The sequence below is a fragment of the Schistocerca piceifrons genome, chromosome X (genome assembly GCF_021461385.2).
Source record: "Schistocerca piceifrons isolate TAMUIC-IGC-003096 chromosome X, iqSchPice1.1, whole genome shotgun sequence".
Lineage (NCBI taxonomy): Eukaryota > Metazoa > Arthropoda > Insecta > Orthoptera > Acrididae > Schistocerca > Schistocerca piceifrons.
The window spans coordinates 968,236,013-968,248,275 of NC_060149.1; the positions used below are offsets into that span (position 1 = coordinate 968,236,013).

The window sequence follows — 12,263 nt, forward strand, 5'->3', positions numbered from 1 at the left end:
TCATTGGTGTTCTTTGTTTTTATTGCTGTTTAGCAAGCATTGTGTGGTATATAAGGGATGCGAATAGCGTCAGATGTTGAATCATCACTCTGGAGGATATGAAGGTGCTGCATATTGGTGTAGACAGCATTTTCTGATGAGAGTTTGAAAGAAACCTCATTGTGGATGTCCATTTGGTCGCCTGGTTAAACCTTGCAACATTTGTATTTTTTGAGTATTTGGATATGACAGTGGCCTGATGTTGGAAAGTAAGGGCATACTCATCATCAATGTTCCAGTTCACTACATCAGACCACTACAAGGGAGCATCACTGTGTAGTGTACTGAGTACATTGTAACCTGTTCACGTCTGTGACTGCCATCTGAGAACAAGTACAGTAAACTCTCGTGCAGCTACGCTTTTGGCTAGCTAGATTGACACTTGACAAGTTTCAAGTTGCGTGCACCTGGAGCCAAGCCTTTGCTGGTGTTTTTTGGCAATCTACTGCTAATCAGTGCACTGGTGCGTGTCAAAAGTCCAAGTATTGTCAATTCGTGCGTGTGTTGGTTGAAGCTCTATTGTGTTTCTTATTCGTATTGCGTGGTTTCATGCCACTGCCATCTATTGGAAGTCCTTGTAAGTACAGTACATACAGTATTGTTCTATGCAGCGCAACATAGCCCTGTCGAAACTGACAATTAGAGCGCGCCGCCTAACACTTTCCACTTGTTGTCGGTACATCAAAGCTGAGTGTTTAACAGTGAACGTACAACACCCTGTTGTGTTGCCACGTGGGCTTGGGTAGAACAGAGGAAATGGCATAGATGTATCCAATGCCTTCATTTGATGGCTGCCACAGCCTGGTTTCAAAAGTCAAAAGTTTGTCTAGTGCATCTCGAGTGTTGTCAAGTTGTGCATCTGTGTGTTTCTGATTTGAGGTTTTGTGCTCCCACTATGTGCCTTAAAGTGTCCAGAGATAAAAGGGGCCAAAAACCATAAAGGACTCAGTCGAGTGTCTGTAAAAAGAACACTGAACGTGACTACGGGCACGAAACATAAAACGAATGTGATCTTGTTGGAAAAAGAGCTTCCCACTTTGCAGAGAATTGATGCTGGTGAGCCACCCACAAAAGTTGCTGCATAGTAGGAGTACAATTACTGATCGGGAGACAAATCGATCAGGAATTGAAAATTTTTGTTCCATCCAAGCATTGGGCAGTGCAGTGAAATCTTGAAAAACAGTGAGAAAAGGTGCACATCCTCAGTTAGAAGAGGCATTATTTTTGTGGCACGAATAAATAAGAGCCAAAGGTGTGTCAGTTTCAGGTCCTCTACTTTGTCAAAATGAGCTGATGAGCTGATTGAAGGAAAGAAGCAAGAATTCCTCGGAAATAATGGCCGGCAGGATCGTTTCAAGAAGCGGCATGGCATTCATGAAATTGCCATCAGTGCCAAATCATTATCTGGGGATGAAGCTGCTATGCTGATTTTAAGAAGAAACTGCACGCAGTCATTGACAAAGGATGTTATACTGGCAATCAACTTTACAAATGTGATGAAACTGGGTTGAATTACAAAATGCTGCCAACGAAAACCCTTGCCTCTAAAGAAGAAGAAATGGCTTCTGGATACAAAAATATCAAAGAAAGATTTACTGTCCTCGCTTGCAGTAATGCCACTGGCAATCATAAACTGTGTCTTACTTTAATTTGCAAATCCAAAACACCAAGAGCATTTAGACACCAACCAACCAGCTTTGCCACTGAGGTACACAAATCAGTCTTAAGGCACGTATGAACAGTGCCATCATCAGAGAGTAGTTCCAGGCAGAGTTTGTTCCAGCTGTAGTAAATTACATGGCAGGAAATGGACTTCCTTGAAAAGCGCTACTTCTTGTGGACAATGCTCCTTATCACCCAGGTGATCTGCAAGATGGGGATATCAAAGTTGTATTTCTCCCACAAAATGTCACATCTCTATGTCAACCGATGGACCAAGGTATTCTTGAGGCGATGGAAAAACATTACAGATGCAAGATGCTGGAATACTTAGTAGGTGTGATTGATGCTGCAGATGATTTTGTGGAAGTTCTTAAAAAATCGATGTTTTAAGTGCCATTCATTGATTGCTGAAGCTTGGAGTCTAATTCCTCCACTTCCTCTTGTTAGGTCTTGGAAAAAACTCTTAGATCGTAAGGCAACCTAAGTGGTGGGAAGGAGGAGGCAACACCGAAACTCAAGCTGACATAATTTTGGTGAATTTACTGGAGAAGCTGGTTGTAAAGACACACACTTCGAAGACATTGAAGAGTGGATGGAAAATGGCATTTTTTCATGTGCTTGAGGATGAAATCGTCCAAATTGTGACCGATCATAAAGTGTCAGAAGACTATGTTTCTGATGATGAATCAGAGAAAAATATTCCTCACACATTCTGTTACGAAGTGATCCAAACTGCCCTGGAGTACATCAGCCAATAGGAGGAGACGATTTATCCTGAAATAGTTTGATTTCAACGTTGGAGATGTATTGTTGCAGAAATAGTTTCTCAAGCAAAAAAACAAAAAAAAAAAAAAAAGACATTTGTGACTTCGTTACCAAAAAATAAACTCTAATGAAGCATCCTAGAACTTCTATGTCCATAACTTAAAAAGTTTTTTTTTTTTTACTTTTCTTGAAAGTTCCTCTAGACAGACTTTTCGTTCCTTTGAGTAATCTCTAGATTTGTTTCATAATTTTGTTCAGTAGTTTATTTTTTATTCAAAAGAGTAGGTAATAAAATTAAAACTCCTGTTTTTCCTACTGCCAAATAAGGGAGATTTTTTCTGTAAGAATGCAAAATAAATGAGCTTTGTTATACAGCATTTAAAAACTTTGAGTTTTCAATCATAGTTTGGTGCCTTTTTAACATGTCAACACAATTTTTTCAGTAAAAAAGTGCAGGGTTATTTGCAACCGTATCAGTAACGTTTTACATACCCTACGCACGTTTTACGATTGTATTTCGCAATATTGATGCAATTTGGAGTGTTCACATGTGAAAAAAGGGGGACTTTGATTTATCTGAAATTTTCGTTATTGGAACCGGCCACCGTCCCGATCATTTCGGATAAACAGGAGTTCACTGTAATAGACTCCTTGCAACATGCTGTGTCATACAGCTAGGAGCAGCCAGACTATGGAATTGCCGTCCTGCGCATAGGCTGCCATTAAAACCCAAGCAAATGACTGCATGTGAAGTGGTGCCATGATCGAGAAGTACGGACTGCTAATGAATGGCGTCACATTATGTATACTAATGAGACCCGGTCCTGCACTGCTCCAAATGACTATCGTGGAGAAGTTTGACAGTGACCCGGGGAGATGGGGAGAGGTCCCATTCTTCCACATTTGGGGGGGGGGTCACAAAGCAGTCCCATGGTGTGGGGAGCCATTGGGTATGACTTCAGGTCACGGCTTGTAATGGCCGAGGGAACTCTGATGGTACAGCAGTGTGTAATAGTATTGTGGTGCTATTTTTCAACAGGCCAGTGCTTGTCCACATGTAGTATGTGTCTCTTTAAATTGTCTGCGTGATGTTGATATACTCCTGTGGCCAGCAAAATCCCCATATCTGTCCCCGATAGAACATTATGGGACCAAAATGGACGTCAACTCCATCCCACTGCCTGTATCCACGATTGCAATGTCCAGTTACAACAGTTGTGGATCACCTTTCTCAGGAGGGTATGCAGCAGCTTTACGACATCCTCCCGCACTGTCCAGACCAGACAGGGTGCATTGCTGTATTGATAAGTGGGCTCAAACTGATAAGTTCTGTGTAAATTTGACTCTGTTTTGTTATGACTGAAATAACATCACATACGCTCTAAATTCGCTATGTTTCAATTTGTTTTCTCCCCACCTTCTGAGTGTCTCACTTTTTTTCAAGCAGTGTAATTTAAGACAGACATAAGAATATGAAAATGGGATGGCATATCACATTGCTATTCAACTATGCCCCTAAGAAAATTGTAAGATAATGGAGAAGAGCAGGTGCACTATTACACTGACTAGAACGTAAACTTAAAGATAGAATTATATTGTGTAACCTATACCGATGACATAATACTAATTGACAAAAACATCACTGATGTGCTAAAGCAATTTGAAATATTAAGGGAGCAAGCTAGGAAAATTAGACTACTAATTTCAGCTGGAGAAAAAATTCTTGGCTGATACCAAAATGGCACTGGGTGAACTTATATAGGCAATGACATAGTATTCGGTGTTAAAGAGTTTAAATAGTTAGGTGAAAAAGACCACTGAACATCATAATGAAAAGAAGGCCATAGAATCCAGACTTCAGAAAATACAAACTGTCTCTCAGTTAACTAAAAGTATTTTTCCTGGAACTCTAAAATCTAACATTGTACAACAGTGATCAAATTAGAATTTCTTTATGCATGAGAGAGACTCTTTGTCCAACACAAGACATGAAAACAGCAAACTGAATTAGAAGAATGTAAAATTGTAGTAAAAATCTTAGGTCCAAGAATAAAAGATGGAATACATACACAGAACCCAGTGTGAAATCTCCAGGCAAATTCCTAAAAACTCTTGTTACAATGTGTCTCCAAAGAATCCAACTTGTGGGACGTACAGAAAGAATGTATCCAAACAGGCAGCTCATTGGATTCCCACATACTTGAAAAATAAGATCCAACTGATGAAAACAAACAGGATGAGACCTTAAGAAATTGGAATCACCACATTTACAGTATTCTGATGTAGTGATGAGTCACACAGAGTGCAGTTTCACAGTAGCTTGATCGATGCTTGTACTTGTGTATGTAGTATATGCAAGTGTGTACAGCGTCTCTTCTGGTGTACACACAATATGCTAATTTAGTGGCCGAGCAGTAAACCGGATCCCTGCTCGGTTCCAGTGTGCTGTGCTAATTATTCTTCTTCACTTGACATTTATGCTTGGAGCTCCAAGAGAGGCCATTTTCCAGATAATGCCACAAAAACAACAAATTCTCAGATATCAGTTTAACTTACACTCTTCAACATCATAGACAACATTTCACATTAATATGTTGCAGAACACTAGATTAGTGTTAAAATTGCCAGAGTAAACATTGTTCTCCATGTGACAGATTGTCACCCGATGTCCAAAATCGATAAATTTTATATCTCTGCACAGAGAAGCAGCTGGTTGCTCATTGTCATCTGTGGTGCTAATCAATGGGTTGAGCTCGTTGCTGGCACAGCGCCACCACAGAGTAAGTGGCCCCTCATCCCAGCAGGTGGCAATGTTTTAACACCCGTATAGCTCCCCAGACTTACCGCGTCTGTGGATAACTCCGTCTCTGCACAGAACTTCACACATTTCCCACACAGTGGGCCCTCGTGTCTTTTACACACAATAAATCTTCAAACTTATTTCATTGGCTAAGTTAAATTTCGAGTGTGAGATGCTATTTCGTAAAAAATAGCAAACGGTAGACATGGATGTTATTGTGACTCTTTCCTAAGGCAACATTTGTGTATTACACTTGTAGAAGTGCACTGCAACATAATACAGTAGACCGTAAGTTCAAACAATGGAAACTCCAGGTTGGAATATCAGCAGTGTAGGAAAAGAAGAAGAAGCTAATTACCATAAAGATGGCACGTTAAAATGCAGACAGGCACAGTTAAGACACTTACACATAAGCTTTTGGCCACAACCTTCATCAGAAAAAGAAATAGAAATACACACCATTCATTCACACAAGCAAGCACACCTCACACACACATGACCGCCAACTCCGACAGCTCAGACCAGAATGCTAGTCTGTAAGTTTGCTACACAATAAAATAATTATTCTGAGCTACAAGAAAAATGGATTCAAAGAACTAAACTGCTTGAAGAAAAAAAAGGGAAGCTCCCTGAAGCAACATAGTTTCACGAGTGTGCATACCAGTGGTAAATTATGAGAGTCGCAACTCTCTGAAATGGATACAAAGGCCACCAGATTGCATTAGCTTTGTTTGTGTCTCGGATTGTTACCATGAATGGTAGGAGCTATAAGAGATGTGAAGAGTGTAAGATGTTGAGTGATCCCTGTGAAGGGCACAGATGCTCTGTACTTCCGTGAGTCAGCATTATCAGCACGTAACAAAATTTGAAGGGGCCTAATTGTGTGTCTCCATTTGCCAGGCTGATTGAATTATGCAATATTCAGATTTGTCAGACATTCAGATGTGGTAGTGGCCCCATGTTGGACTGCTTGGGAACGTAAGGGCGGCGTGCTTGTCAGCAAGCTTCCGGTTGACCGTGTCTGACGAGCCCATGGGAGATTTGCTGTAATGTACGCCGAGCACATTGTAACCCTTTCACACCTGCACCTGTCATGTGATCAGCAGTGAGTCACATTCTGCAAGACCCGCGATGACAGTTGTCAGTGAGTATGACAACGACATAGGGAGAGGGCGTGTGGGGCAGCATCGGATATGACTTCAGGTCACTCTGACAGCACAGCAGTATGTCATGGACATCCTACATCCTCATTTGCTACCTCCATGTCCAACGGAGTTACAAGAGACAGAGCAGTGAAAACATATCCAGTTGTTGACTCACAAAACGGTTTTGAGGTGTGACGCATGTAGTCTTAAGTGAATCATTCATACAAAAAGAAAAGAAGAAGAAGCTAAAGTCAGAATGTGAAAAAATTGGAGAATGGAATAGATATTTGAAGACTTCACACTTGAAACTCCCAGTTTTCCTATTGTGAAAGTGCCTTTGTGACCATATGCATTTCACTGACGATAAACTTTTTTTTTCCCCCTGGGTCTTGGCTCCATATTTTTTCATCCAGTTGAGTCAGAATACTTGCATAGTATTTGTGAGGTATTGTTTCAGTCTTGCAAGCTAATCTAAAATACAAATCCCTTTTGCATCCTAGAAAACAATGAGCACTCTTTCTCTCCGATGAAGTCACCTTGGCTATCTTTGTGCAACTGCTGTTTCATTTCGGTCGTCTCTCATCCAAGGGAACAGATTGGTGCATAGAATCAGTTGTGTGTCAGATTGTCCCAAATTGTTTTTCACATTTGGTTGTAGTCAGGCTTCAACAGACATGCCACTCACTTTCTGGTACGTCCACAGCATCAACTGTTTTGCACATGTTTTTAATTACTGATCTTGCAATATCACACTGTGTTCTTTCTCAGCATTTTCATATTTGATTGCAATTCTAGGAAGTTGTTCATGAGTCATCTTACAGAGACATATGCCACATATGAATTCAGCCACCCATTCCTTAACTGTTGACTATGAAGGAACTCCCCCCATGAACCATGGACCTTGCCGTTGGTGGGGAGGCTTGTGTGCCTCAGCGATACAGATGGCCGTACCGTAGGTGCAACCACAACGGAGGGGTATCTGTTGAGAGGCCAGACAAACATGTTTTTCCTGAAGAGGGGCAGCAGCCTTTTCAGTAGTTGCAGGGGCAACAGCCTGGATGATTGACTGATCTGGCCTTGCAACATTAACCAAAATGGCCTTGCTGTGCTGGTACTGCGAACGGCTGAAAGCAAGGGGAAACTACAGCCGTAATTTTTCCCGAGTACATGCGGCTCTACAACTTGACTAGAAGAAGAGATCGGTTGGTAGGACATGTTTTGAGGCATCAAGGGATCACAAATTTAGCATTGGAGGGCAACGTGGAGGGTAAAAATCGTAGAGGGAGACCAAGAGATGAATACACTAAGCAGATTCAGAAGGATGTAGGTTGCAGTAGGTACTGGGAGATGAAGAAGCTTGCACAGGATTGAGTAGCATGGAGAGCTGCATCAAACCAGTCTCAGGACTGAAGACCACAACAACAACAACATGAAGGAACTGACTCCTAATAAGTAAGATGATGCCTGTAGAAAAGTACAACAAAACAGTAATCTCAAAAAGGACAGGATAGACAGTACATTCTTTAGGACATATTAAAAATGATTGGTAAAAGAGACTTGGTGTGTTAAATGCAGCTTTTGATTACATGATAATTGAATTGGATAGATAAACAATATACTCGCTAAGTGGTGGCAGAACACACACATGAAAGAAGATTATAATTAGGCGAGCTTTCAGAGCCAGTAGCTCATTCTTCAGGCAGAAGGGTTGAAGTGGAAGGAAGAGGGGTGAAGGATAGGTCTAGGAAAAAGGGTAGATTTTGAGAAAGTTACCCAGAACTGCAGATCAGGGGAGACTTTCCAGATGGGATGAGAAGGAAAGACTGCTTCCACATCTACATACATACTCCACTAGCCACCATATGGTGCATGGCAGAAGGTACCCTGTCTACAACAATAGTCTGAATAAAATTACTTGATAGTTGACATCAATCACTTGCTGCAACAATGTTACCACATTGGCTACCAGCTACCGTTTGCTTACAGGTGACAACAAACAAGCGGTTCACTTCACAAATTATGTTAAATGTTTAACACAGAGCAATTTTTCTAGTGGCTGGTGCAAGGTATGTCAGAAATGTTGGATACTCTGTCGACTATTGATTTAAAGTGACCAGTGACTGAACTGGGGCAGACGACCCGTTTTGTATCCCTGACTGTAAACTTGTGTCCTAACCCAGCCGAGAAAATTGTGGTCAACAGTCTGCAGCAGTAGTAATATCATGATCGCTTTGTTCATGGCGATTAAAGCTAACCCTTAAGGGTAAACTCAAGACAACAAAAACTCAATTTCAGGGCTGAAAGCAAATTGAAATTTCTCCATGTCATTTGTTACCTGTAACTATCCTTACACTAGCTGCACATGCTGACATGTTAGAAACCAGTGAACAGCCCGTGTGGGCACTTGTTCGTGGATTATAGATGACTGAGGCCGATTCTAAATGAAGAAATAATGACAGGAAGGAAAATAAGACCAAATAGAACAGTCAAAAGAATGATGAAAAATGATGCAGCAAAGTATTAAAAATAAAAATAATACATTAAAACCAATTAATTGAATGAAAATAATAATCACACTCTTTTGGTTAGATTTAGAAATAAAAATTTTGCTACATTGATGAGATTCAAACCTATGACATGCTACACATTAGATTAATCTGCCAACCATTGTGCTATGCCACAGCACTGCATGAAGTATTTATATATGTGAATGTAGTGACCCTAGTTGCAACTATGAATTGCAACCTTAAAAATTTCAGTTTCACGCAGTGTAGTGAAAAGCTTATCTAATGTAAGATGATCTCTGTGAATATGATAACTATATGTATGATACTGAATTACACCTTGTGCTGAGTTATTCGGTAGTGTTTGGTTAGTGCTACGAATGAAATGTGTGTCTTTCATTAGCATTGTTAATGTGTGTTGTTTTTGGTGTAGTTATCGCGTGTCATGAAATACATAATAAAAGTGTCGTGCTCATAATTTGGGATACAAATACATCAAGAAAGAATGCTGAACCAGGAATTGGAAGTGACTGGCCAATTTTGGTGGAGTTTGGCAACAGCAGACAGTTCAAGTGTGACGCTGACTACTCTTAGTGGCGTTTGAAGTGCCAACTATCAAGTAATTTTAATTCGACTGTAGTCAGTTCCTTTCCCGTTCCATCTGCCAATCGAGTGAGGAAAAAGTGAATGTCTATATGCCTCTCTATGAGTCCTAATTTGTTGTCTCTTATCTTCGTGGTCCTTATGCATAATGTATGTTGGTGCAAGCAGAATTGTTCTGCAGTCAGCACAGTGTTCCTCAAAATCCCTCCAGGGATTCCCATTTGAGTTCCAGAAACATCTCCATAATACTTGTATGTTGTTGTTTCAACCTACTGTTAACAAATCTAGTATCCTGCCTCTGAATTACCTCAATGTCTGCTTTAATTCGACCCCTTGCGGATCCCAGACACTCAAACTGTACTCAAGAAGAGATCACACTAGCATCCTATATGTGATGTCCATCACAGCTGAGCCACACTGCAGTAAAATCCACCCAACAAACGAAAGATGATTATTCGCCTTCCCTACCATGACCCTCACAAGTTTGTTCCATTTCATATCACATTGCAACGTTATGTCCAGATATTGAAACAATGTGACTTCTTCATTCATGACACTACTAATGCTGGATTCTGGCATTATGGATTTGTTTTTCCAACTCATCTGCAGTAACTTATATTTTTCTACATTTAGGGTTAGCTGTCATTTATCGCACCAACTGGGAACTTTGTCCAAGTCATCTTTTATCCTCCTAAATCACTCAACGTTGACACCTTCCATACACCACAACATCAACAGCAAACAACCACAGATTACTGTCCACTTTGTCCATCAGATCAGTTATGCACATAGAAAATATGAGTAATAGCGCTCCTATCACACATCCCTGGAACGATCCTAATGATACCCTAGTCACTGATGGACACTCACCGTCAGGATAATGTAGTGGGTTCTATTACTTCAGAAGTCTTTGAGCCACTCACATGTCTGGGAACCTATTCCATGTGCTTGTACCTTTCTTAAGAGTCTGCAGTGAGGCACTATGTCAAATGCTTCTCAGAAATCAAGAAATATGGAATCTGGGTTTGTGAATTTTGTGATGGCAAAGTTAGAGGAGCAATGCAATTGCGTTAAATTTTGCGTGAATCTCAAGAAAACCTTTACAGAGACACACCAAATGATGCAGGGAGCCTATAGCGACGAGTGCTTAAGCCATACTTGGTGTTACGTATTATTCACACGTTTTTAAAATGGCTTTACAAAAGTCAAAAATGATCCTTGTTCAGGACGCTCTTAGATGTCCCCTGATGACGCTTGTGTCAGGAACGTCAACGAAATTGTGTGTGCCAGTCGAAGATTCACTGTCCGAGAGATTGTAGGAGAATGTAACATTTCAATTGGATCATGTTATGAAATGACACAGCATCTTGGAATGCATTGTGTTGCCGCCAAGTTCATTCCACGGCTCATGAGTCAAGACCAAAAAAACTTTTTGGATCTCACAAATGAGAATGAGATGTTCCTTGCGGGAATAGTATGACCCCTGCAGACTTCTTTTTATTTCCAAAGTTGAAAAGGATGAAGTTTTGCAATGGTAGATGAGATAAAAGAAAATTCGCAGACGGCAGTTTATGCAACCCAGCAAGAGGTGTGTCAAGACTGCTCCTGGAAGTGGAAATGATATTGGGAACAGTGTATCAATTGTGGAGGAGAGTATTTCGAAGGAGACAATCCATAGTAACTAAAAGATAAGCATAGAAAATTTTGTGGACTAAGTTCTGGAATTTTTTGAACAGACGTCGTATGACAAAAGGGCATGCTGAGTTGCCCATGAGCGATGCTTTGTACTGATTTGTGGACATAAACTTATTGGTCTCTATGAAACTGATTAGATTCAAACCCAGAATACGTTCATGAATTCTGCAGCAAACTGATGTTACGGGAATTGGTCTGTTATTTCGCGAGTCTGTTCTTTCGCCCTTTCCCTGTTGCTTCATAACCTGGGTTGTGAGTAACTGAATCCACTTTCCCTTCTTCCCTTTTTTCCCCTCTCTCCTCCCTGATGAAGGAACAAAGTTCCGAAAGCTAGGAATGTAAATTTTCAGTTCTGTTTTATGTGTATCTATCGGCTGTACTGAGCTGATGTAAGTACTGGCCAGCCCCTCTATCTCTTTGTTAGTATTTGTTTCACATCTCATATGAGATTTTCCATTAATCATTTATGTTTGTATAAGCATTTATTAAATTTAAAAACTTGGATTTCATATGTTAATACAAAAGATAATGTTTTGCATTGCAGGCATGAGGAACCTGTCAAAGACGAAGAATCGGCCAATGATTCTTGTTGGAGGATAACAATATGTATAACTTAAACTTGAGATTCTTGAAAAGAAAGCTAGTCAGTATTTCTTAACAGTACTGATTGACAAGCAAAGTCTTAGTGGACATTTGTATAAAATTGTCACAGGTGTTTTTACGTAAATAACAGAAACCCTGTCTCTATGTTGACACATATAACCCTCTTACTAAAATTTAGTTTAGTTTCCAAATAAAATACACTATGGAAGGATAGTCCTGTTTATAGGAAAAGATAATCAATAGAGTTATCCTTCTTACTGGATTTACCGTGTGTTGCGTCTAATGGATAAGTAAATTGGACTATTCACTCCTTTTCCTAAGATCTTACCCAGTGGCTAGATAGAAACACAGTATGAATATATACTGAATATATACTGAAGCTAGGACAACTCATTTCCAAGTTCATTTAGTGGTTTAAAACATGTACTTAATGGTCACCAACCTATC

At 40.2% G+C, this 12,263-nt stretch overlaps 1 protein-coding gene across 1 annotated transcript in view; it reads left to right on the forward strand.

Moving 5' to 3' along the window:
• The window catches only part of LOC124722819 (GTP 3',8-cyclase-like), a 115,421-nt gene that overhangs the window by 30,369 nt on the left and 72,789 nt on the right, over positions 1 to 12,263 (forward strand). The window contains 1 exon segment of the mRNA XM_047247944.1: positions 5,121 to 5,246. Within this exon segment, the coding sequence (XP_047103900.1) occupies positions 5,121 to 5,246 (126 nt within the window).